This window comes from Kryptolebias marmoratus, linkage group LG14, assembly GCF_001649575.2.
Source record: "Kryptolebias marmoratus isolate JLee-2015 linkage group LG14, ASM164957v2, whole genome shotgun sequence".
Classification (NCBI taxonomy): domain Eukaryota; kingdom Metazoa; phylum Chordata; class Actinopteri; order Cyprinodontiformes; family Rivulidae; genus Kryptolebias; species Kryptolebias marmoratus.
Genome location: NC_051443.1, coordinates 16,967,533 through 16,993,469, shown reverse-complemented (window position 1 = coordinate 16,993,469; position 25,937 = coordinate 16,967,533). Strand labels below are relative to the sequence as shown.

Genomic DNA, 25,937 nt, shown 5'->3' with positions numbered 1-25,937 from the left:
TTTTGACAGAAGCAACAAGATCAATGCAGAGACATGCAGGAGCTGTCATATTTAATCAAAAGCATCAGAACTGTTGGAACAAATATCCTAATTCAGCAGCCTTCGTAAACACCAACTATAACAAAAGAAGGTAGAAGGTAAAATTTTAGTTTAATATATATATATATATTTTCATGTTTTTAACAAATGCGCAAGACCTAATTAGGAAACCCATTAATCCACTTCAGCTGCCCAACTCTAAGTACAGTTTACCCCATCAATTGTGCGATGTTGACCTTTGGGTTTTTTACACTTTCTCTCTGATTCCTGATAGCGCGTGGTTTCTAAGGATGACATCATGGGTTTCAGGTTGCCCGCTGTGGCTTCGGTTCCCAAAGGGTTGGGGAGCTGGAGAACAGATCCATGCTGGGAATAGACATTCATTCTCTGCCCTTCTGCTCCGACACACACACATCCACAGACGACTGACCTCTCCACCACCCCACTCGGAGCTCAGTTTGTTATTGGCTCGGTTAGGATGTGCTGACAGACGAGGCAGATGTGTGTTTCCCATTTGTAGACAGATTGTCAGTGGTGCTGTTTAAAGTTGAAAAGCTCTTGAAATGAATTGAACAAATAAAATAATTTGACTTATTAGATTAGGTTATGTTTAAAAGTTTTGCTTTGTCAATTAGGAAATTGTGTTTTGTCTACCCCTGTCCTGATTTTGTTTCTATTTATGGTAATAAACAGTGTATAGGGAGGCCTGCAGCTTCTTTTTAGAAAACAGAGGACATGCTGTATGTGTTATTGCAAGTAAGGTTTCCATTTGCTGTGTTTTTGTTTGAAAAGCCACACTAAAAGCCCTCCAGCCTTCTGCAAAGAGATGTGAAAGAAAAGCCAGCAATTGGGGGAAAAAAGTGTTTTTGTAAAATCTTTAGAGACTTAAAACCAGTCAGGCCTGAAATCTTTAATCATCTATTGACCACTTGTTAGTGTTGGGAGGGTTACTATAAAAATTAGATGTATTAGTTTTTTTATTTACACACAAAAAATGTAATTAGAAAAATTCATTGTCCAGCTCATGGCTGTTGATTAAGCTTTTGTTGACTTTTACAGTAGTTTATTTTTTAAACTGGCTGATAAAGCTAAGAATTCACAGGTTGAAGATGCTCAGTTGTACCATCAAACATTTTGATGTTGACAGTATAAAAAATTCAGAGTTGCAAAATGATGTAAAACCATAGAATAGTTAACAAACTCATCAGGTGGTCTGAGACTCTGACTTTGGAGTCAGAACGGTGGCTGAAGTCTGTTTTCCTTTCAATGAACAATCCTTTGTTCAGCACAGTCATTTGGTTGCAGCAAATCAGAATCTGCAAAAGTAGTTGTTGTAACACTTATAATGCAGAAATGTAACACGGATTTTAGTTGTGCATTTTCACCAAATGTCGTTAAAATGTAGAGGTTCCAGTATTATCTGAAACACAAAACCTAAGATAGTTTTTAGAGAAAATTTAAACTGTTCCATCACCATGACATTCTCATGTATTTAAGTAACTAGTATTTTGTTGTACCTTATTGTTACCATATGATGTATTCTGTTGTTGGTTGGCTTTCTGCTGTTTTTTTCCCCAAGCATCACAAAACACGGTCTCTCCGTTTACCTTTGTGTCAGTCACTCTGTCAATCATCTGTTTAGGTTTTTTCATGAAAGCCTGCAGAGTTAACCTCCTCCACTGTGATGTCAAGTAATGGAAGCCAGCTTGCATCTGTTCTTGTGTTTTTCTTTTCCACTCCCTTCATGGACACACCTGGTGATAGGAGTTGCTGCATGTGTTCAAAACACTCACACACCCAAACCTGAGGCATCTTAGGCTTCAGCACCTAAGGAGTGTTGGTTTAATTTTTCTTGTTGTTTTCGTTTCTGGAATTCCGTTGAAGTTGAATATGATGAGTAGAAGTGGAGGGTTCATGCATTTGCCTGACTGATAGCCAAGATCTAAAAATCTTGAATCGACGTCAGGAGGGAAAACTTTTAACACATTAAGATTTTAACGCTCTTCAAAACAAAGTTTGATAGTAGGGATTTGTCCATAATCCTATATTGATCCTTGCTAGACAGGCAGTCTGGTGGGCTGATTGCTGGTATACCTATGGGCACTCAGCCACACTGGCTATGTGCCTCACCACATCTAACTATAGAAGCAAATCCACGCCAAGGCCAATTTGTGGCAAATGGCTCATAGCGGAGTGGTTTTATTGAGGCAGAACTGTCTGTTTTGTTTTCCTGTTAAAACATTAGTTCCAGAGGAATCTACTTTATTTTTTGTTGTATGTAAAGTTGGTGTTTAATGAAGATTTCATAGCAGTGGGCTGCATTGTTCTATTTGGATCAAACTAATATACACTGGAAGGAGTTAGCTAAACTCGAAAATGTTAGTAGTTAAAAGTTGAATGGTTTTAGAACCAACCGTAAATAAGTGGATATGCCATATATGTTATATCATTCGCAAAAAATGACATTCCTGTTTGTAAAAATTACATTTCAAGGCCCAAGTGGCTGAGACTTTATTATGAAAAACAAACTTTTTTTTGTTTATTTTAACATTTAGTGACTGGACCTGGATATCAGTTCTTTCTTGTTAGAAAGAATATTTCAGATTTTCAGAAGGGCTTTGTGATGGCTGGCCATTTTTTTGGCCATTTAGTAATAGGTTTAGGTTTGAGCATTCTACAAAATGAACATTTGGAAAGACTTAGAGAACCTGAGTTAAAACAGGAGGCCAGAAAATTTCCAGAAAGAACCCATGATTTAAGCACATGGCTCTTACACAAGTGCGAAATAAGTAGTTCATTAGGACCAGTGACAGGATGGGAAATTTTATACACATAACTGCATCTTAAAAGTGCCATACACATTAATAGTTACTGTTACAAGCACCTTTTCTTTTGAGGAAAAACATGCCAGTGTCTACATTTTTTAGCAAAGCATGAGTGCAAATAGAGCTGTGCATTGTGATGAGTAGCACTCCCCCCTTCAAGTAGTTTCTAAAACTTTATTTTAACTGCAAGAAGGTGTTGAAAAAGTGTTACTTATTTTGTGAGTACATGTTGACATTCTTATCTCAGACATGGCTCTGAATAGCCTTCAGAATACCTTGCACTGCCTTGTTGCTGTGAAGGAAGCAGAGCTCAGGTGTGCTGTCAAAACCAGCCGTCAGCACCTCATTCAGAAAGTGTCAAAGAGCAGCGAAAGGATCTGTGAATGAGAATTGGAGTGAGTGTGGATGAAATGTTTGGTTGTAATTTCCCAGAGACATATGTTGTGCAAACTTAGCAGAAATGAAAGGAATAAAGCTCCCGTTGGCAGATAAACTATTAAAACACAGAAACACTGTGGTATGAAATGTATACATTCTAGTTCGTAGCTTTTGAACAAATGCACTTTTCTTCAAGAAAATGAATAACAAGTGGTTTTTGAAGAGCACTAAAAAAAAAGCAGCTACAGTGTTAAAAAAATCTTGCCTAAACAATCTTGACTCTAATTTGAAAAATACAGTCTGCTTTAAAAAATTGTTACAGCTATTTTTACTTCATATATAATACATAGCCTTTTTTTGTTATAAATCACAAAGCTTTAACTTTATAGCCCAGCTGAATATTTCTCCTTGTTGCATTATAGGACTTACAGTTTTAAAAATGTATGAATGAATTACAATGTATATATGAGTTGTGAATATGTGGTAGTTGCTGGATAAAGTTGAACAAAAAGTTTGTTACGCAATAAAAACTGCAGATTTATTTTGATAACTCATTTGCTGGGATAAAGTTGTTGGGTGATAGGTTGGGCTGGTTTGACCAAATATTGGGTTAAAAAGTTTGACCCAGTGGTTGGGTTGAAAGGAGTGGTATCATTTTTCACAGTTTGCCATTTTAAGCCAAATGTTGACCAAATTGTACCTAACTGGACCTCTGCTTTTAGACTTAATGAGTAAGGATAAGATGGTAAAACAACTTTAAGTCTTTAACCTGGTTGGCTCTGTTAATAACTTTAGTTTACGCAGTGGACTATGAGTTTGTTTTCCTAAAACATTATGATTCTTAACATTAGCACCTGCTAGTGAGCACCAACCCAAGTTGTAATCACCTAATAACCCAGATTTTGGGTTGTACTTTTTAGCTTAAAATCTTTGTAGCTCTAATTCATCAAATTAGTCATTTTTAACCATATTTTGGAGTAGAAACCCAACTCTGATGAATTAAAATAATCCAGAGTCAATTTGGTTCAAATTTGACCCAGTACCTGGTTACATATTGGGTTGTTTTTAACCCAACTGTAAACACTGGCTCTGCGTGTTTCTCTTTTAATTGTACACTAATGATAGTAACTCAAACTGATTATAGTATGATTGATAGAATTGATTTGTCTGAGCCATCTTTCAACCAAAAGTTCCCATCAGTCAGTTGAAGGAACTTGGCCAGGACTTTCTGTGATCAATGGGGTGTATCACTGCTTTACTGGTTAAATGTTGATAAGTCTTTAAGGTCTTTACGAGACAAAATGTGTGGGCAAAACAATGGACTAGATGTACCTTCTCCACATTTCTTGCATAAGCAGAGGAAAAGACAGAGCTGGGGTGGGGTGGGGGGTGGGGGGGGAAGACAATGGCTGGAGTGTGTCTGAACTTTCAGTCCAAGCGTGTAGTTGCATTCTCACTTTGTTCCATCAAAATCACAGTTGTGGCAGATGCAGGATGGAGCGGGAGCAGCTGTTTTGCTCTCCATTCTCCAGTTACAGCCACTGGCACTGTCTGCACTCTGGGGATGGGCAGAGGGGCACGTGGTTGAGTCGTGCGAGTGTTTGTTCTCTGAGGGTGGGCACAAAACGTCCTCAGACCAGTGCTCCAACAGTATTCTTGGCACTGGAAAAGAGGGATGTGACCGAAGGTGTCGAATGGAGTGGGACTGCTGACAAGACAAAACACGCAGCTGGTCCCACTCTCACAGGACCCGTGGCGCCATTAATTACTCTTGACTGTTGTGACTGAAGTGAACTCAAAATATTATCAGAAAGCACATTAATAATGTTTCTGTCAGGGTAAGTTAGATCTGATAAGACTTGAGCACAAATTAATTTGACAAACATTTAAAAATGTCATATTTATTAGTCAATGACGACATACACAGGAAGGCTCCACTGATATTTTACATTAAGTGACATGTTTTACATTACAGCTTTGTTTATTAGGAAATGAAAGCTTGATATAAGTTTGGGCAGGACACCCATCTACCTGGCAGGTGGCCTGACACTTTAAAAAAAAAAATTCCAGTTCTTCTTTTCTTACTACTGTGCTTTATGCTATCCTGGTCAGGTATAAGGAATGGACAGAAAATGGGTAAAAAAACAACAACTCTGAAAGACCTTCAGAAATGTAGAAGAACTATAGATCAGGGCCACGTTAAAAGATTACAAGTAAGTTTGGCTCTTTGGGCACAAAAGTTTAAAGAAAGGAGGCATTTAAAATATTTGTACAGTAGAGTTTGATTGTGTTTTCCCTAAACTGGAGAAAGGAAGAACAACAATAAATATGCATTTCTCTGCAGAGCTCCAGTATGAGTAACAGACTTTTATGTGCATTAAAGTTCCCTGCATTGAAGCCTGATAGCTTCAATTGTACAACCACAAAGGGGACTGGATAGTATGAGAAAAGAATGAAGGGCAGAGGGTCTGAAAATGGAAAGAATCTAAGCAGATGCCTCTGCCAACAACCTCCCAGTCTTCACAGCCAGCTACCAGAATCACAAAACCAAAAAAATGTCCAAATACAATTATTTGCTGAAAGAATAAACTTTTCCATGATGTCAAAAGGACTTTAACTAGTCTGTGTTGACTGCAGGCATTCTCCTTTGTGAGAGAAGAGGTGGGTCTTTGCTCCCAGTTGTTAGTTTTTGGTGTTTCTGTTCTAGTGTCCTGTGTCTACAGTAATTTAATTATGTTTTTAAATATATACTATTCAGACTAATTTATTGGTTTAGATTTAATTAAAGGGGTCCTACATTTTATCATCTTTTGGTAGTTAGTAATTCCCTCTATCTCAAATGCATTATTTTGGGATAATTATGTATATTGGACAAAATGCATAAGAAAATATAAGCCTTTTAGTGTATTTGACATTATAAAAAGCTTAAATTCTTCAGTCGGCATTTGGTATAATTCCTAATGGGAATGATGAAATTTAGATAAAAGAACAGCTCTTATGAAACCATAATACAAGCACAGAAGTATAGAAATGTTAGGTGACACAAGGAGAAATGTAGTGGTATCATACTTCATCCAGAAACCTTTTTGTAGGGTATTTCTTCTTCCTGGAATGATGTTTTTTACCAGCTCTTATCTGATAAACAAGAGCCCGCTTCAGACATCTGCGATTTCAGTCGTGAAAACCTCGTCTGTGGTTGCATGCGATGATGCTCGGCCACAGCTCGAGCTGCCTGGTGTTGTCTTCCTCCCTGTCAGCAGTGTGGGGATGGGGCCGTCAGTGATGTGCACTTACAGTAAGTGAAGGAGTGATGTTTCAGAGATGGGTAGCATTTCCAGTATTTATCGACTGCTGTGAGGCGGCACTGGATGACACTGCGTTCAGATACATTAGCGGTAGTAGGAGACTTGACAGGACGGAAACAGAAGGGTTGAGAAGTGAGGAGGGCAGATGTTAAGACTTCACCTAGCTCATAGTTGGACACGGACGCATCGATCGCAGCCCCAGCGCTCTCCGGGCTGCTTCCTGTGTTTTCATTGTGCTATCATTGAAAGAGAGCAAACAACAACGTCAGGGGGAAAGGCTGCTGATAGCTCCATATCTAATGCTCTCAGATCTCATGGGAGAGAGATTTACATGGGCTGGATGAATGCCTAGAGAGAAGATTTTTCACATTTGTCCCACAGATTCACAGTCTGTTGCCAATTTCCCATATTAAATTGGATGATTTCAAGTATGTCGGCTGGGAGTAAATTCTTTCAGATATCTTTGAAGCACTACAGCCAATATAATGTTTAGAAAAGATTTAAAAACCTGAGCTGTAGAATTCACTATCTAGATTGAAAAGTGACAACAGTTTGAAATGGAAAATACACTAAGGTTTTTGTTGTGAACAGGACAAACAATTTTTTTGTTAGTAAAGAAAGGAATTTTTTGTTGTCATCCAATGAAAAACAAACTTTTTGAGTTAGTGGTGTTCAAAACAAATTTGTAAGAAGTCCTACTCCCTCACTCTTTAAGTGGAAGTCAAATGTTGGACATGCAGTCACACTTATTTTGGTTGTTTTATTATATATTTACAAAACCTTTTACATAATATAATGGGTCATAAATACAGTAATGACACTGAAGATGAAAGAAAATCTCCTTTGGTTTCTCTTCTCTTATTCTCTTCAATCTTCATTTTAACAAATTGATTCCTATCAGCAACAAACATTCGTCAGTCGTTTCATAGGCTTTACATTTTTCAGGCCTTCTATATCATCATTTATCTCCCTGTAGTATCAAAAGTTATATAATGCAGGGAGCATTTTCTTTAGTTGTACTAATATCAAGTTTGAAATTTTAGAATTGCAACAACTGTTACACAAACTGGGCGTGCTTAACAATCTGTTTTGCAACACAAACCGTGTTCCAACATGGCCAGTCTTCAGTATATATAATCCCAGATATCCATAATAGTGGGATGCAAAGGTGAAGCCATATGTGAGTTTGTTTTGAGTTGTTTTAGATGAAAGAAACATAAGCTTTTAAATGACTCCTCAATGAGAATTTCGCCCTGAATCTCCAAACTGAGATTGCTCTGATTGTTGTCTACTGCAGGTAAAACAGTGCATAGTCAGAAGTATTACAAACAACTCCACTTATAAATACAAAAGAACTATCCCTCAGGAGGTGTGACAATGGTGGCAGAAACTTGCGGCACCAACTACTACTGGTTGAAGTACACAAATGTTGCTAATAAGCGAATAAAAGAAGGATATAATGACAAAAAACATCTCAACAATAATACAAACTTTCATTTTGTTGTGACCGCTGTTTTTTGTTTCTTGTAACTATAATGTTGAGTATAAGGCAGTAAATAAAATTATATGATATCAATTTTAAACCCCAACTTTGGAAAGCCCTGCCTTATATTGTTAAATGATTAGATAAGACAGTCAAGAGGAGACACAGCTGTATGAGGTCTCCATATGTACGAGTCTTTAATTAAGGAAGACGCTGAAGTCTTTTTTTTTTTTTTTCCACACTACTGCATGACTTATATCCTCAATAATCCAGAATTTCACAAAGATGTGAAATATTAAAACAAACTGTTGTGTATCTCATGGGGCTTTCTGCTCCCTTGCAGATCATCAATCACAAACATCAAGCATGGATTTGTTGTTCCCCTTCTAAAGCTATTTCCTCATTTTCCTACCTTCATATTAAGGCATATTTTTACAGCTTTGCCTTCTTTTGCCAAAAAATAATCTTAGTCTCTAAAATAATAAATATTCTGTGACAAAAGAAATAAGTGCTGAGAAATGGACTTTGCAGTTGAAATATGTAATCCAACATCAAACGGTTCAGTGCAACTTTATTAACATTTGAGTCAAAGCTGCTGAGACCAATTTGTCAGGAAGCCAGAAAACAGGTGTTCATTTTTCCAGCATGTGTTTATTCCTTAGATAGGAAAAAAAAACTGAGTTCTCCCACTGAATTAAATGCTCCTATGGAGGACAGCTTCTCCTAATTAAAGGAAAATGTGCCCACTTGACAAATGAGCTCTAGGTCAGCATAACAACCAGAAAAAGGATTTCCCTGCAACGTTTGTGCGGCTCCTGCGTTTCTCATCAGCCATGCCAGCAGATGGTTTATCACTCACTCAGAGCCTTCTTGAAAGAAACATAGACATCTCATCTGTTTTGGTTAAAACTGAGGGATTACGTGGAGCCCTGTGAGTGTTGAAGCTTTGTGAGTTTAAGACAATACTGTAATTTTACAGTGCTCTATTATCTCTTTTTGAAGCTGTAAAGAGGCAAGTTCTTTTTTTATTTTTACTTTATGCAATATTCCCCCATTTGCATGTACTGAAGTCAGCAGCAAACATAGTCCATTTGCAGCAAATGCCCCCCAGAGAGAGAAGGTGGTCTGTGTGCTTGTGCAACAAAATCCAGGACATTGGGTTTTTTTTTATCCCAGTGCTTTGTAACTCTTAACAGGTTACAGAGTGGTGATGTTAGAGACTGGTTTGTTGATCAGCCTGGTCTGATAATTTCCAAAAAAGATTTTTCAAGCTTAACCTGAGCAGAGATCTAATCAGCCCGCACAAGTGAAAATGTTTGTAGGGGTTTACATCATTATGTTTTTTGACGCAATTTGACATTTTGAAGCATTATTTTAGGAAACATACAGTAATTTATTTTAATTTTATTGGCTAATGAACTGTCAAATCAGTGAGATAAATTGATAGAACAAAGGCATTATTCGTGTAAACATAAGATAAATGGATGGCAAGACCAGAAGTCCGATTTTCAGATGAACTAACTGGATTTACAGGTAAATATCGGTGTCTTTCGGAACTGTTTTTCTTTACCTGCAACCTCCTCTCTTTTCAAAATCCACCTTCAAGTGTAAGAAGCTACCAGGATAAGTACAGGTTTCCCATTAAAAAGTTATTAGTAACCTCACAGTATGTGGTACAGGCTTCGGTGTATAGCCTTCAACCCACTTGCAAACACACAAAAGCGCTTTCAGCAGCACTACTGCTAAGGGAGGGGCGTTGGTACACATGGAAAATATGCACAGAAGACGCCCTCCCTCCCCACCTCTCTTCTTATGCTCCCTCTCAGTCACACAGAGCAGGTACCAGAGGCAGCAGACAAGCCCTAAAACTAAAACAAGCTCTAAAACTAAAATTTGTCCAAACATCATTAATCACAATGGCCTGGAGAGTCCAACTTAATGAACAGACCTTTTTTCGGGGCATCCACGGGCGGCTAATTTGCCATTTAAATGCCACCTGTCTGTGTCAACCGGTCCACAGAGAGGTGCATAAATACAGTCAGTTGCTGTTCCAGGGGCTGGGTTGGGTCCATCCCTTCATGTGTTACTACAGCCAGAGGCAGGGAGTGTGTCAGGAAGGTGCCAATGTGCAAATGCCTTTAGAAATAACATGTTGAATTTTATTTGTTCAGGAATACTCTCAGTGCACAAGCTAATTATTCTACATTTATCCTTTACAGTCTTATTTTTTGTTATTTTCACTGAAAATGGAACAATAGGACATGCCAGCATTTATTTTAATAATGGTTCAGATATCAGAAAATGTCACTTTTAGAGCTAAAACTTCATTAACTTAAATTATTTTGATAGCTTGTAATAATAAAATAAATGTTACATGTTTTTTTTTTTCTTTTTGTCAGATTAATTATATCCACCCCCCACACACCACTACCATCAAAGGGTGCAGTCGTGTAATTTCCTCTGTGTGTGTTTCTATTAGTCTATTAGAAAAATAACCCACAGGACAGATTTAAATGAAACTCTCAAAAAGAAATTATTGGATGTACATCTAAAACACATTTACTTTTGGATCAACTCGTTTCAAGATGGTCTTACAGCTGATGACATTAGCAAACACAAAAAAATAATTTTAACTTAGTTTTACAGATATTGAGCTTTGATGTGGTCGAAGCTAAGACTCATCACTAACAACTACCCTGAGTGCTAACAAATGTTCAAGATCTATGGTTACAACTTTGACATACGACAAAGTGGACAATATACATTCCTTTAAGAAATACTACTTTCATCAGTTATAGTGTTTTTTACACTTGTAAGTGAACAACACACTTAGTTTAAGAACATGCAAAATAAACTTTATTTATTTTACTATAATCACATTACAACTTTTTGACAAACATAAAGAGTTTTTATTTAGTTTGCTTCATGTCTGTTTAAAAAAAGTCTGAACAACTCTTCGTTCATGCTCTTTACACAAACGAATATTTACTTACATCCCACCTGTTTCTTATTCTTTATGTTCATTTATTCAACCCTCTTGCAGTTCTTGTATGCTGGTTATTTAGTACTTCAGTGCGTAGCATGACTAATTGGAGTGGGAGACAGGTGGAGTCGCTCTGTAACAACCAGTCTTGTTTGTGGCGGGTCTGCAGCTCACACAAGGCAAGGAGGAGGGCTAAGCACCGGAAGGAGGGCATGAACTTTTGACACAATCTCACATGGAGCCCCTTTGCAGCCGGCTGGGCTTCACTTAATGTTCTTAACATCCGACTGTGTACAGGTTCAGCAAGTCAAAATACTGTAAAATGTGAAAAAGCAAGAAAAGTTGCACTTTTTTTTCTTTTCTTTTATGTGTCCTTAAATAATGTTGCACATCTTGCATTGACACGTTGCCCAAATTATTTCTTTCCACATTTATTTGAATAGTTGTTATCAGCACGCAGCCAAGCATGAACACTTCCTCATAGGCTTGCGTGGCAGTTCTGCCCCTCAGTGTGTGTGTGTGTGTGTGTGTGTCCACTGTGCTCAGACACGTCTGGGTGTAATGCAACCAGGCAGGTGTGAGGGTCACAGCTAGTTTGTGGTCCAGTGTCTTGACCCCCACTGTCTGCTTTGTCTAACGGCCAGAAAAACCCCTTAATTAGACTCCTTTTGGTTTGCAGCGTCCACCCAAACAGCTCAATAGAAAGACGGCAGCAAAGAAAATCTTTAACTTTTCACTTCAGATCTCCGGTTTCTTTTCCACCATTTATAGGACAAAACTTATATTTATATATATATATATATATATATATATATATATATGCATTATTTAATCAAAAATTTTGCTTTATATTTTTGTGACTTGTACTTAAAACAAATTTTGTTTTTGTGTTTTTATTTTCCCTGAAAATTTTAATGAAATAAGATGCAAATGTTGTTGTACAGAAAAAACATGTGGAAGTTTACTACATTCACTGTATGCAAGTGTTGATTAATCTGTTATGTCAAAGCTTTAAGATTTTTTTTTGGCCATTATATATATATATATATATATATATATGCATTATTTAATCAAAAATTTTGCTTTATATTTTTGTGACTTGTACTTAAAACAAATTTTGTTTTTGTGTTTTTATTTTCCCTGAAAATTTTAATGAAATAAGATGCAAATGTTGTTGTACAGAAAAAACATGTGGAAGTTTACTACATTCACTGTATGCAAGTGTTGATTAATCTGTTATGTCAAAGCTTTAAGATTTTTTTTTGGCCATTACAGATTCAGAAGTAATTATGGGTTCACACAGTGGGTCTCTGTCTTCTTCTACCTAAAGGTTGTTTTTCATCGGCAGCATGAGAACTGATGATTATGTTAGATGCCAGGTTAAAGTGATCAAGTGCCCAGAAAATGAACAAGAACAGAGCTGTGGGAGAATCAGCTGAAACATGCCTCGGTGACAGCCAGGTCTGCTGACAAAAACAAGGTTTACTCTGCAGAAACCCAGCCAGGCTTGGCTCAGGAACCTTCAGTGCTGCAGAGACATTCAGGGGAAATGTTGAATCTGCTGGTTTTGGCTGATCTGTTTTGTTGATTGCAGCAGGAAAAATCCTCTTCTTAATGTCAGCTTTAAAGTCAGATAGACACATCTTTACTTGGAGTCCATCTGAAGGATTGTTTTGCTCTTTTGTCTCCTTTGTGTTTAAAGTCTGAACAGCAGTGGAAATGGTCTTGAACGTTGTTGCTATCTCCCTCCACCATGAAATCAGATGGTTATGTAATTGCTTGTGTCTGTGTGCATATTCATATGTTAATTTGTTGGCTGTCTGTTAGCAAAATATCTCATGAAGTATTGAACGAATTTTAATGAATGACTTTTGAAATCAACTTAATTCTAGATGGCCGTCACAACTAATTGACCTTAGCAAACACAAATATGGCTATGACTTAGTCATTTCTACATATATTAAACTAATGTTTGGTGTGGTAGTAGCTGAGAGTCATCCTCAAAACATACTTCAATTGCTAACAAATCACACAAGATCTTTGCAACTTTGGCATCCCAGACAATAAGCAACATGCATTGCTTCAAGACATGCTAGTTATTGTTGTACAATGTAATCACTGCGTTACTGAGCTTCAGTTTTAGTAAAGTTAAAAAAAAGTTTGTTTCAAAAAGTGTTTTCCACATGATTTCAGAAGGCTGTCATGACAAATTTATTATAGCTCAGAATTTGGATCATGTTGGCATCTAGTGGAAAAAAATGCAAGATAAGCTAGTTCATTCACTGATTTATTAAAAAAAAATACTGTCTTGTTTTTCCATTACTGCATTTTGCAAAATGTTTTGTATAAACATTTCTTATGTCATATAAATACAAATTTAAATGATTGATTTAATGTCCTGTTCAGATCAGTACATAGAAGTCTTCTTTGGGTTTGGTTCTCTTGACTGGCTGGAAGCAGTACGAGTTGAAATGTTTATGTGAATCTCAGTGTTTGACATTTACAAGCTGACACGCATGATTAACTCCTGTGTGTTTGCTGCACACATAATTGTTGCCTGCACACTGTGCATCAATATGCTGAGAGATGAATGTTAGAAAATCAAGTTTCTACATGATCTCGTCTTGGTATCAGGAGCACAAATAATTGGGCATAAGAAGCTATTTTCCCATCAGACAGGTCATACACTAAAACAAACTAAATCAAATCTATACGGTCTGAAAGAGGCACTTCATATTCAGCTTGAAACTCCAGATGACGGGGTAACACGATATAAAGGTCTACTGCATTCATTCTAGAAGTTGTCTGTTAAAAACATCAATATTGGCAAAGAAAAAAGATTTAGTAGAAGTGATCGTCTTTCTCCGCTATTGAATATCCCATCATAACATCACGAGGACAGAGACAGCGAGGCAGACTGAGAGAGAAACTGAGACAGCGTGAAGAAAGAAGGAGGAGAAGCAGGCAGAATCTTGCCGTGACGGCCTTTTCACTCTTTATGAATGGCCATTTTCTTCCCACTCTGTGTTCTTTGTCACTTCAAAGCGTCGATCTCAGCTGACTGAATTGGTTCTGTGCCATTGTGGGGATGTGGAATATTCATCAGGATTTTTCTCTTCTGTCCTATAAATTAGGGTCCTATTTTCTGTGTTCTTCTGCAGGTGTCTGGAACGGCATAGTACTGATCTGAGGTTTCATGCTTCAGTGCTCTTCTTCTTTTTTTCTTTTTTTTTTTACAATCCCCTCCAAGCGCAGTTTGTAAGGGCAACAGATTTTAATGCTGAATCTAAATTATTCCAAAACAATGCCTGGGTTGATTTCAAACATAATGTTCTGTTTTATTAAGTTTTTGCTGAAAATTGGCGCCATCACACACACATTGCATCAGAAAATATTCTCACACATTTCAGTTAATATGCACTCTTTAGTAGATATTTTAAGTTCAGCCTTTGGCACCAACAAATCAAACATTATCTGTACTACTTTTTCTGTTTTCTTACAAAAGGAAAAAACATCAATTCACAGCACCCTGAGTCTTGCTTATCTGATAAAAGTTGGCTCAGAGTTTAATCTCTTACTGTTGAAAACTGTTTTCAGACATAGAGCTGAACCTGTGAAGGTTTACATCCAAAATCACATTAATGAAATGATGCGTAATGAGTCATCCAGACCTGTCAGAACATCTGAGATATGTTTGTTTTTCTGTTGGCAGATTCCCATTTAAAGCAGAGTCACTACATAGTTTTTATGTGCTGCCTAATTGACTTTTTTCCGAGTTTAAATTATTCTGAGTAAATTTGTACCTATTTATCACCTGTAGCCACTGTGGTAGTCACTGTGAATTTCATGTCTTCACATTTTGCACTGTAGGTTTTGAAGCAGACAGCTGTGTTGCCACAGTAATAAACTGCTTTCCAGGATTCGGTGACGGGAGTTTTAACTCTGAGCTGCTGAAAATCCTCCAAATTTCACAGAACATTGGGTCAGTTTAGCTCCAGCTGAAACGTCGTTCATGATACGCATTCTTTCTTTGCTCAGGGTAATTTCATCATCTTTGTTCTGCTACAGCTTTTTGTTTCACAGGTTAGCGGTGATTTTTCTTCTCCGTCGTCCATCCAATTCTTCTTCTGTTGCTGTGTATTGAAACGTGCGTTCGCTCGTGTAAAGTCCTCTTGAAATGAAAAATATTCACTCATTTCCATGGTGCATTGCAGCGTTAATGTAACATCTCCATTTCAGAAGCAGATGTGTGCTTTATGAAACGGAGAGAGATTATTTTAAACAACCAGGCTTTATTAACCGATCTTGTGCTGTTGGAGAAGAGAAAGTGGAGGACCGAATCTACAAAACAAACTGAATTTGACCTCTAAGTTAAACGACTCCCCACAGATCTCCACGTGCTTCTCTCAAACCGAAGGAGCCAAAGTAACACATCATCCAGAGGTCAAAGCTGGACTGAAAAATGTTCTCTTCATGTACAGAAGACAAAAAAAAAAAAAAAAATATTCATCAAATGTGAGCTGCGGTGCAGTGTTTCCGTCCCGTCTCCCAGTGCCACACGATAAAGTTACCACAAATTTGTTTCTGATGAGTAGTGTTTTTTTGGTTTTCTGACATCATTTCAGAATATTGTCAGGGAAGTTGCAGTAAATAGTTGGTTTTAAATTGCCTTACGTGTGACAGGAGGTCTGTTGAGGTGGTCTCAGGCGATGCTTGTCACTTCGGTGAAAGAAGACAAAAAGCTAAAACCATCAATATATAAAGAGAAGCCTCTTTCTGGAGGGAAAACAAAAAGTCTCGTCTTCCATTTCAATCAACTTTCAATCAAGCTTTATAGAAATTCTAATTTCTATAAAGCTTTTTTTTTTAATCCAAATTCTGAAGTTGCTGTTCAACTAAATATAAACATCTTAATAATATCTAACAAACATGCCAGTGTGAGACTTTCGCCTATTTATTAATCATTTTTTGACATTATTTAAGCAGTCATCAATATTACAGATACAACATATTATTCAGTTTGATAGGCTTCACTTTCTCTTCTAGAGCATTAAAGTATTTCTTAGCCATTTTCCATGTCAGTAATTATTCCATGCACACTTTCATAAACGTATGAGGCTTGCAAGATGCTAGGTCAGAAAGAAGTTAAAGTTGAACAGCATGGCTCGAAGTATCCTGACTTCAGTTTTTAATGAAAAGTCATGCTGCATCCTACATTCGCTATAATACATTTTGTGATACATCAGTTGAATGCAAAACAAGGAATTCATCATAAAGTAATACTATGTATTAGTATGGATTCAATATATTGTGCCTTTTTTGTATGTCAGTGCAATTTTGCATGGATTTTGAATCTTGGTCTAGCTTCTTATTTGTAAATAAATAACTTCATCAAGTGGTGTTTGAGTTGGATGATTTGATAAAGTAAAGCCTTAAAAGTTAACATCAGAACCTAAACTGTGATTCAAGAATTATTTGGAGACCTTTGAAGAAATGCTGAAACTGGAGTCATGCTGGTTAAGCATTTTTTCCCTTTTTTACAAAAATAAAGCAGTGACAACTGTTTCATTCTTCATCCATTCAGGTTTATTTTATAGTAGCAGGTACGAAATATTGTATATGATGACAAAGTAGCTCAAATTGAATTATCTTATTGTTTGTGGCAATTAGAAAACGAAAAAGTAAAAAATATATAAACTTAAACTTTCAAGCATAGTGTTAACCATCTCCAATTCAAATTGTTATGCCATGTTCCTTAAAAAGAAAAAAGCAACTTTGGACCAGCTGGAATAACCATCTGAAGACATGGATTAGTCATCTAATCTAAAGTTTGCAGGCTCAACTGGAAACTGCGTAAGGTTTGACTACGTTAGAGATAATAGCTGTGCTTGGCTGTTTAAATTCTAACCATTAGTGGGAAGCGAGGAAAATGCGAAAAGAATAGTTAATTTGACTGTAAATGGGTCTCGCAAACAGTGTGTCCCACTTTCAACCCCTTTTGTGTGGTGGCGTGACCCCCACCTACGGAGCCGCTCTCCCCCCTGCAGCTCAGAGCCCCGGCCTTCAGGCTGAGTGGGCCGTCGGGCCGGAGAGGCTCCACGCTGGGCGTTTGATGGAGCGCAGAAGGGTGTGTGAGGTGCACTGACCTATTCACATCGCATCCCCATTCACTTGGGCTCCAGAATAGGCTGACTTATCACATGTAGTACACAGCTCTGCACAAATCAGGAGTGACAGCAGAGGGGCTTCTGGGAGCTAAAGTTCAGTCAGACTTTAAGAGGGGACAGGTGTTGGGTGGAGAGGCCCATTTGGTTGTTGTTAGTTCTTTCCTGCCTCAACACTTTTTGTGTGTGTGTTTGTGTGTGCCATTTGGAAGCATTCAGTGGAACAGTTTTGTACTTAAAAAGTTATGAGGGAAAAACAGTATTATAGTGTGTGTAAGAGTTGTAGTAGACTTGATTTATTCCAACCAAAAGCTAATCATCTTAACATGTAAGACACAAAGTTTCCCCTGGTATGCCTGTTTGTTATTGTTTTCGTATGGTTGCACTTGTGTGCTATGAATAAGTGTGAATTTGCAAAAGTGAAGTAGTGCCTGGAGGTGTGAGCTCTAATCCCCTCTAATCACCAGACATGTGATGGCCTGATCCCTGACGTGGAGCTGAGAAGTGTGTGTGATTTCACCCCTTTCCAGTTGCGGGCTCACATGGGCAAACCGAACAAGATTCAGCCCACATGTGAACTTTAAACTCGGAGTCTCGGTTGCAAGATTTATGCCTGGCCTTGCAGCTCACAGAACACCTGAGCGTGCAGCATTTCGTTCCATACATATTATGTAGAGCTAAAGCTGTGAGAACCTTCTTCTGTGTTGGGCATTGTGTTATTCAGCCTTTTTATTCAGATGATATGAGTACAGTTCAAACATATATATTGCCAAAATCCTCCTGTAGATTTTGCTAATGTTACTAAGTTATTTTTGTTAATTCAGCTATGAAGATTAGTATAGAATTCTCAATTTCTTCCAACCACAAAAATATACTTAAGCATGGAAAATAATGCAACATTTTCATATATACGCTGTTAAACTTTGCTAACAGTGCATTTGGATAAAGCATTCTTTTTCCCGCAAAGAGACAACTTTATAAAACTCAGGTCGAGAGCAGTGTAGCCGAGTCTTTATGCACAACCTGGTCACACACATACAACAAAATCAGATTTTCTTTTTTTCTTTCCTTTGCCGTTCAGGATTGCATTGGATTTTATTGTTGTGTATACACATACTCTATGTGAGTTTAGAGCTTTTAGTTCTCAGTGTAGTTTCCATGTCTCCCTTGGCATGTTGTGTATTTGCATGCCTGTGGCTGGCGTTCATAAAGCTTTTATTGTTGCTTTTAACACCTCGTTCAGCCCAAACTTAGACCCATGGACCTAATTCACCTCCTTTTTGCTACATCCATTGTACACTCCTTGATGCGTGTTTGTGCTGTGTGATTTTGCAATGTGTTTGTGTGTGTGTGTAAACGCCAGAGAGGACATGTGTGGATATACTCAGCTGTTGCCTCTGCAATGAAGCGGGCAGAAAAAAGCCTGAACGAATAGCACAGTGAGAGAGCGACCAAGTAACCCCCTTCTCCCCCCTCTCTTTTTGTCCCGCTCTTCTTTCTCCATGTGTGTCTCTCGCAGGCTGTCAGTGTGGAGTATTGCTGCGAGGCGACTGTGGGAAGTTCCTGGGAGGGTGGGAGTCACTCACAGAGAAACCGAAAAGAGGACTGAAACTCTTTTTACAAGAAGGACCTAGGCTACGCTCTCACATCTGCACCTTGTTGGACGTGGATTGCTGTGGCAACACCTCTGGGATTGGGAAGAAGTTGCTGCAGGCATGATGGTGGTGGTGTGGCTGCCTCAGGAGGTGGCCTGGCAGGCTGTTCTCCTGGTGACTGGACTTGCATCCCTGAGCTGCAGGTCTGATGGTGAGTTGTTTTTTTTCTATTTTTTTTAGTCACAGCAAATGCCTTTATAAACCTGACTTCTAGAGTTTCTGTGTGTGTACTTTGGGGAGACTGATCATGTGTTTTATTTGCTGCTTGAGTCAGGATCTGGACTCACAGGTTGATCCATCTACAGTATTTGCCGCCCTCTGGTATTTATGATGAAGCAAATCATTTTATGATCTCCTCAGTGAGGATAGCTGGTTTGCATTTTTCTGCCTCATCATTTTCCCCTTCAACCCCCCTTCTTACCACAAACCCGTGTTCATGTTTCGAACCGTTTGAAGTTGGACAGCCAGTTGCCTTTTACGATGAATGCCCACAGCGTCTTGATGCCTCTTAAGGTTGTGTCAAGCTCAGAGGGTCAACAGGCTCCCACAATCCAAAAGATGACACCTTTGTTCTAAATTGAAAAATGACCAAGGGATCTTTTCAGAATGACTAAGTATGGTTTGGGCATTTCTTGTCTTTTTGTATGTACTGTATTTTTATTTTTCTCACACATGTACAAAACACTCATTTAGTGGTTTCCTTCAGTTAACCATTCTCACATAAATCTTATGATCCTAAAACGTCCCACTTTGACTTTTTAAGCTGATAGAATTAGTCTGTTTATCAAAAGAATGACAAAAAAGTATATAGGCTATTTAGCCATTTTTAGACTTGCAGAATATTAGATTAGATGTTTTTGATAAATGTAATTAATATATCTGTCATATTGACTTAACAAATGGTAAATGCTGATTTTGCTGTTCTGACATTTACTGACCTAACAATTAGTAAAATGAATGAATACTCACATTAAGTCCTGTGGAAAAAAATCATGAGATGCAACTATAGTGTTAATGATTTCCACAGTTTGGTCTTAAGCCATGAAATCATTATTTGAGTCAGCAAGGTTACACAAACATATATTTATTGACATTTTCAAAGAGATGGCTTGTAAAATTTTAGCTTACGATTCTTTGCACTGACTAGATTTCCCTTAAATGATAATTTGTCTCTATTTATGCTCTTTCAGGCCTCATCTCAATGTGCACTGGTTAGAGTGCACTTAACCTATAGTATTTTGTCATAATCTTATGATTTTTTACAGGTCTTACTGTAAAAGAAAACATTTGAGTGCTGAATAATTTGTGGTCAAATGGAAAGCTTCAAAAGTTTAGCTGTAGCTAAAATAAGTAGACATGACTAACTTCATTTAAGAACAAAAAATCATTTTAAATTCAGTCCTTCTACAAAGCCACTCTGTGCTGAAATTGTGTGAAAACTAAAGACCAGCTTTAAAATCCCATCCTGACTGTGTGGCTCTGAGCTAAATGTAACTTTCACAGTTGGTCAAGAAATACCTCAGCTGCTGATGAATGCTTTTTCTTTTAGTTTTTTTTCTTTACTTTTCTCTGCACAGACAGAGTTCGGGGTTGAAACTCTCAGTGGTTCTGGAAATCGGTGGCCACACAGGTATAAAGAATGTGGGAAGATGGAGTGGAAATCAGCCAAAATCCTTGGTGAAGAGAAACACTGATTTCCACCTTTTCAGCAGTAATATAGAGGGATATTTTTTTCCCTTATTTTTGCAGGCTCACAAATAGGAAATGGAATAAAGATTGTAATCTGCTTAGATGGATTTCATACCAAAGTTGGGCTTCATCAGGTTCCTCTGCGATCTGATCTCTTTAAGGTCACACAAATGAGTTAAACATGTGGGAGGTTCATAAAGTTAAGTAGCGCAGCCAGTTTGCCACCTGCTTCTGCAGGCTGGGGAGGTTCACAGAAACGTTTATCCTCAGTCATGCAATTTTACTTCATTAGATTCTCTATATGGAAATTTTAGCAGAAAAAGAATAGGACAGTTTTTCTTAATAACCGTTTTAGACCAATTTCCACAGTTTAAATGATACTTTAACGTATCCCAGGTGAGCACTGAGTTATAGCTGCTAATTCCATTACAATCAGTGCATAGGGAAAATCAGGCTCACAAGTGAGCAAAAACTGCACTATTTGAGAAATCCATTGCTTGTACAATTGAATAAAGGAGGTAAAGATACAGAAAACCACAAACAGTTTCTATCTAGGACTTAAGCTAACGTTTGGGCTCACTTTTCTACAAGCTGGTGCTTTACATAAGTGCAGTGTGAAAATGTCTTTTTTCTGTAGCTCCAATTCAGTTAAATAACCCTGAATTAGGTAAAATAGAAAGTGTGATACTGTGGATCTGCTTTATTTACACTTTAAACATGAAGTATGTAATTAAAAAAAAACAGTTTTAGAAAAATTTCTGATATATCACAATTTTAAAATCCAGATGAACTCATTTTAAAATTTGTGGAAAGACAATGACTATTTAATGTTCTTGTCAAATAGCAAAGCAAACTGCTTGTACAAAACATTTAAACTAAATATGCAAAAAGTCTCCTGATCAGTTGTTAGGATGTCTTGTTTTGTGGCTTTGATGCATCATTTGAAAGATGTGTTGAAGGGATATTATGCAGGGAGGTCAGAGTGCTGTGTGGTGTATCGGCCCAGCAGCAGTGGGTCCTCAGCAGGACCGGGGCTCCTTCAGCTTTTTGTGAGCTGCTTCCTGTCAGGATGTGGATACAGTTCCCTCACAGAATTTGATCTTCAGGCAGATGTGCTGCTCCAGCAGTCAAGCCTTGAAGCAAAAGCTCTGCGTGTTTGTTTTATACTCGCTCATGTGCACAATGTAACATATTGAATACTTTTGAATAAATATTTTTTATTAAAAAAAAGTTTTAAGGTCTGGGGCATGGCTCTACAGAGGTATCCATCTGAGTTGGTCTCACCTTCCACAAAGTCAGGAGCTGTCAGTATTACCACAACACAAGCAGACAAAAGTCTAATAATGTGGAGCCTTCAGAGATGTTGCTCCATGTAGGCTGACTCCTTTTTGATTAGAAGTTAGCAAATGGTGCCTAGAAAAAATACTGCAAGCATAGACACTGTCTGTGATTTTTGTCTTTGCTTAACCCTCAGTAACATTGAGGTATCACCATAAGCACAAAAAGAGAGTTAGATTTTCTGTTACTCTGTATATTTGACATTGCCTTTGAGTGGATGCAGGAAGACAATGACTTAAAAAACGTCTGGATAGTCCCAGTGCAGCATAAACACAATGGAATTATGGGTAGATATCGCAGTTGTTATTGCCTGCCGCCATGGAAGATGGGTGATCATGTAATTCTGTATGTCTGCGTGTGCGCGTTTGTTTGTTAGCAAAAAAAACTTTATGAACCAGTGGACAGATTTTAATCAAATTCTCCTAAAGTAATTATTTGATAGGCAGTACATCAACAACTGAGTAACTTTTGAGGTCAAGCAGATTTAAGATGGCCACCACTGCTAATCAACCTTAGCAAACACAAAAGTAGCTAAAACGCAGTCAACTTTACCAATGCAGAGCTAAAACTTTGTGTGGTAGTACAGTAGCAGAGGGTCATCCCATCCCATGTTCTGAATGCTAACAAAAAACATTTTAAAAACTTTGACATTCAAGGTCTGCAGGCCATATGCAGATGTTCAAGGAATTCTAGTTTCAGTCACATGTCTCCAGTCTTTTTGATAACCTAAGCTATTCATATTTACCTTTTCTTTCCAATTGAAGCCTCAATTTCAGTCTTACCAGTGAATAAACATTTCTGTTTGTAAGTCAGGTGGAACAAACCACTTTTTCTGCAGGGACGTTCTTATAGGGTAAAGGGGCATTTTGTGGTAACACCACAGTTGCAGTTTCTCAGCGTATCTGTAATGATCCTCAGCATCTCTGTGTTCTGTGGGTTTTGTGTTTTTCCAGTAAGTCCAAACCACATGGATACATGGGAGAGCAGTGGGACTCATTGATGGGAAACGTGGGCACAAAATCTAAAAAATTATCAGAGAAGTCTGGCTCAAGGTTGTGTGTTGAGTCCCACACACGGTACACAAACACACTTGTGGCTTTCAGCATCTGAATCTGGCATGTGTGGGTGTGTGAGAGTTAGTTTGTGATAAAACATACGGCAAACTGCAGTGGAAAACATTCTGTCTGTGTGATGTACATGAATATTTATTGTTTACACCGCTCAAATGGGGTGTAAGAAACCTTCACTTAATTGCGTACAATATATTCCAGATAAATGTTCAGTAATGGGGAAACATCAGTGGTATAGTGCACAGTAAATATGTAAGGTGTTGCAAACTTTTACAGAGTCTTGAGCTTTTTATAATCACCAAAAATTGTCTATTTTTATTTGATATATTGGCAAATTTATCTTGATTATAATTAATTTTTGCCAAGTTGGTGGCACTAGTTGAAACAGAATAAAGCAGTCATGTTGTCTGTGAATATGCCTGTCTGTCTTTGACTTGTTGATATAGCAGTTCTTTGCAGTATTCATATCCATGTGTAACATGTTCTCTGTTCAACCCGAATATATAAAAAAACAAAAAACTGTAGGTATTCAGAGTTTGGGATTGGATTGTAGAGCTGTGTCGACATCAGACAGCACTGCTTCAGTAAATGCTTTCTGGAATTATAGCTTTGGGTAGTTGGATCCTTGTAGTTTTTTTTCCAAAGGCAGCCTGGTCACGGCAGGTAAGCACAGAACAGGTTGATGGGAACTTCAAGCCGACAACAGATGACCCGATGTGGGCGCAGCAGCGGCAGCGATGGGGAGATGGTGTGGAATGCGCTCGTATGAAGTCTTGTCTTATGTGGCGGAGGCCTTTGAAGCCTGTAGGAGGTTAGGAGGAATGAGGGAGCAATGGTGGGGTGGAGGAGGATGTGCGGCCCTCCTGCAGGTTGGGTGTGACCCCCTTGGAGTCTGAGTGAACTCTGGAGGCACCGGAGAAGATGCCTTCTTTGAGGAGGTTATTTATCATGGCCACCTGGAGCAACTTATCTTCCTTTTTTCTCTTGTCTTCCTCCGTGCTTGTGACAAACAGGGGAGGGTTTGTGTCAAAGCCACAGCTCCCAGATTAAATATCTGCGCTGCTGTGAAGTTTGCTCAAGTGAAACAGTTCTGGTAATTTCTGTGGTAGCACTACATTAAATTCTTCTGTCAACATTTCTTTCTAATTTCTAGAAATATTGCATTGATCTTCAGTCATTACTCGTCATAGAAGGTGAAAGTGCAAGGATGTTTTTTCCTGTGGCTGTGTGCGTACATTTGTTTTTTGTGACCAAAATATCTCGTGAATCAGTGGATGGATTTTAATGACACTCTACATCATTGTAATCATCTACCACAGATTAACTTTTGGAAACAACCCAATTCAAGATGACCCCCACAGCTGCTCAACCTTAGTCAATGCACAAATGGCTAGAACTTGTAGAGTTTGTAATTAAAGGTGAATTTATTTTAATTCACATATTCTTAGTGTAATAATGTTATGGGATTATCAGGACAGAATTTTACAGAATATGCTTTCATAATGCACACAAATACAGATATTTTGGTTTCACCACTGTCTGTTTTTACAATGTTTCATATATTTTATTAGTCTTATAGTAAAAGCATTTTGCCCAAACTAAGCTGCTAGGAAAGCATTCCTTATTTTCCTTTGTCAAGGGGCAGTGCAACGTACTTAATGTAAAAACGTACCGTGGATTTATTCTTGAAATGAGTCAAAACCAAAAAGTTGTGCAGAAAGTCATGTCTGCTTTTGTTTATATGCCCTTTACCCACAATTGTCATTTTAAGAGCTTTACAAATTTATGACAAGAGTCATAAATTCCTTTAAAAAATGTCCCCACATATACAATAATTTTACTGAGAAAACCACCAAGAAAAGAAAGGATATCAAAGATTTCAACCGCAAATTACAAGACAGTGAATTAGTATTTGAAAAACAAAATAAAGTTTGAAATTCTCATGATAATTCCCATTCAGTTTGTTGTAATGCCTCTGTTGTCATGAATGACTTCGATGTTACAAAGCAAGAGGATACTTTGTACTCAGACTTTTAAATTAAAAAAAATAGAATCCAGACACTTTTAGATGGACTTGTGTCACCACTTCAGAGCACTCCTGTGAAGCTGAATCCAGCGTGGAAGTTTCCACGGTGACGAGCTTGTCATCATAGGTTCTGCAGCTGGAATAACTCACTGCTTCTCACTCTCAATTTCTCAGAGGGTGTTACGTGTTTGTGTGTGTGATATTGTGTCGGCATTGAGGAAAAGCCTGTGGAATGCGTGGGGGATGCGGATCAGATTTCAGGATGACCTTGAGTGAGCCGCGACGCAGACACAGCAAATTTATGGGTGTGTCAATGTGTAAGACAAGAGAAAAGATGAAGTAACTGTGTGTCTGTGTGTGTGAGTAACTTTTCAGGTGCATAGATCAGACAGACAAAAAACTAAGCAACAAGTCCTTCAACATTAAAGACATACAAAGCTTTTATAAGAGTTCTATAAACTTTTTGCTTCTAACTCTAGGAACTTAATGACTATGTAGGACATTTAATACTCACTGAAATTTGTATAAACATTTGCACATCTGAGCAAATGTCATTGTTAAGTGGTAATATGAAGATAAAAAACAACAACTGCTTTGTATCCCATATCTGTAGTTACATTGTAAACATTTCCATAAAAATAGTGATATCAATCTAGACTTTCATAAAACTGAAATTTGCCTAACTTGACAGCATATTATACAGGTGCTGGTCATAAAATTAGAATATCATGAAAAAGTAGATTGATTTCAGTAATTCCATTTAAAAAGTGAAACTTGTATATTATATTCATACATTACATACAAACTCATATATTTCAAATGTTTATATCGTTTAATTTTGATGATTACAAATGACAACAAATGAAAATCTCAAATTCATCATATCAGAAAATTAGAATATTACTGAAGACCAATAAAAACAAAGGATTTATAGAAATGTTGGCCAACTGAAAAGTATGAACATGAAAAGTATGAGCATGTA

The 25,937-nt window shown here is 37.7% G+C and overlaps 1 protein-coding gene across 1 annotated transcript in view; it reads left to right on the top strand.

Moving 5' to 3' along the window:
- Positions 1-25,937, top strand: part of bmpr1bb (bone morphogenetic protein receptor, type IBb) — a 68,077-nt gene that overhangs the window by 30,262 nt on the left and 11,878 nt on the right. Inside the window, exon 3 of the mRNA XM_017435752.3 lies at positions 18,697-18,983. Within this exon, the coding sequence (XP_017291241.1) occupies positions 18,893-18,983 (91 nt within the window). The 5' untranslated portion in view covers positions 18,697-18,892. The remainder of the gene's footprint in view (positions 1-18,696; positions 18,984-25,937) is intronic.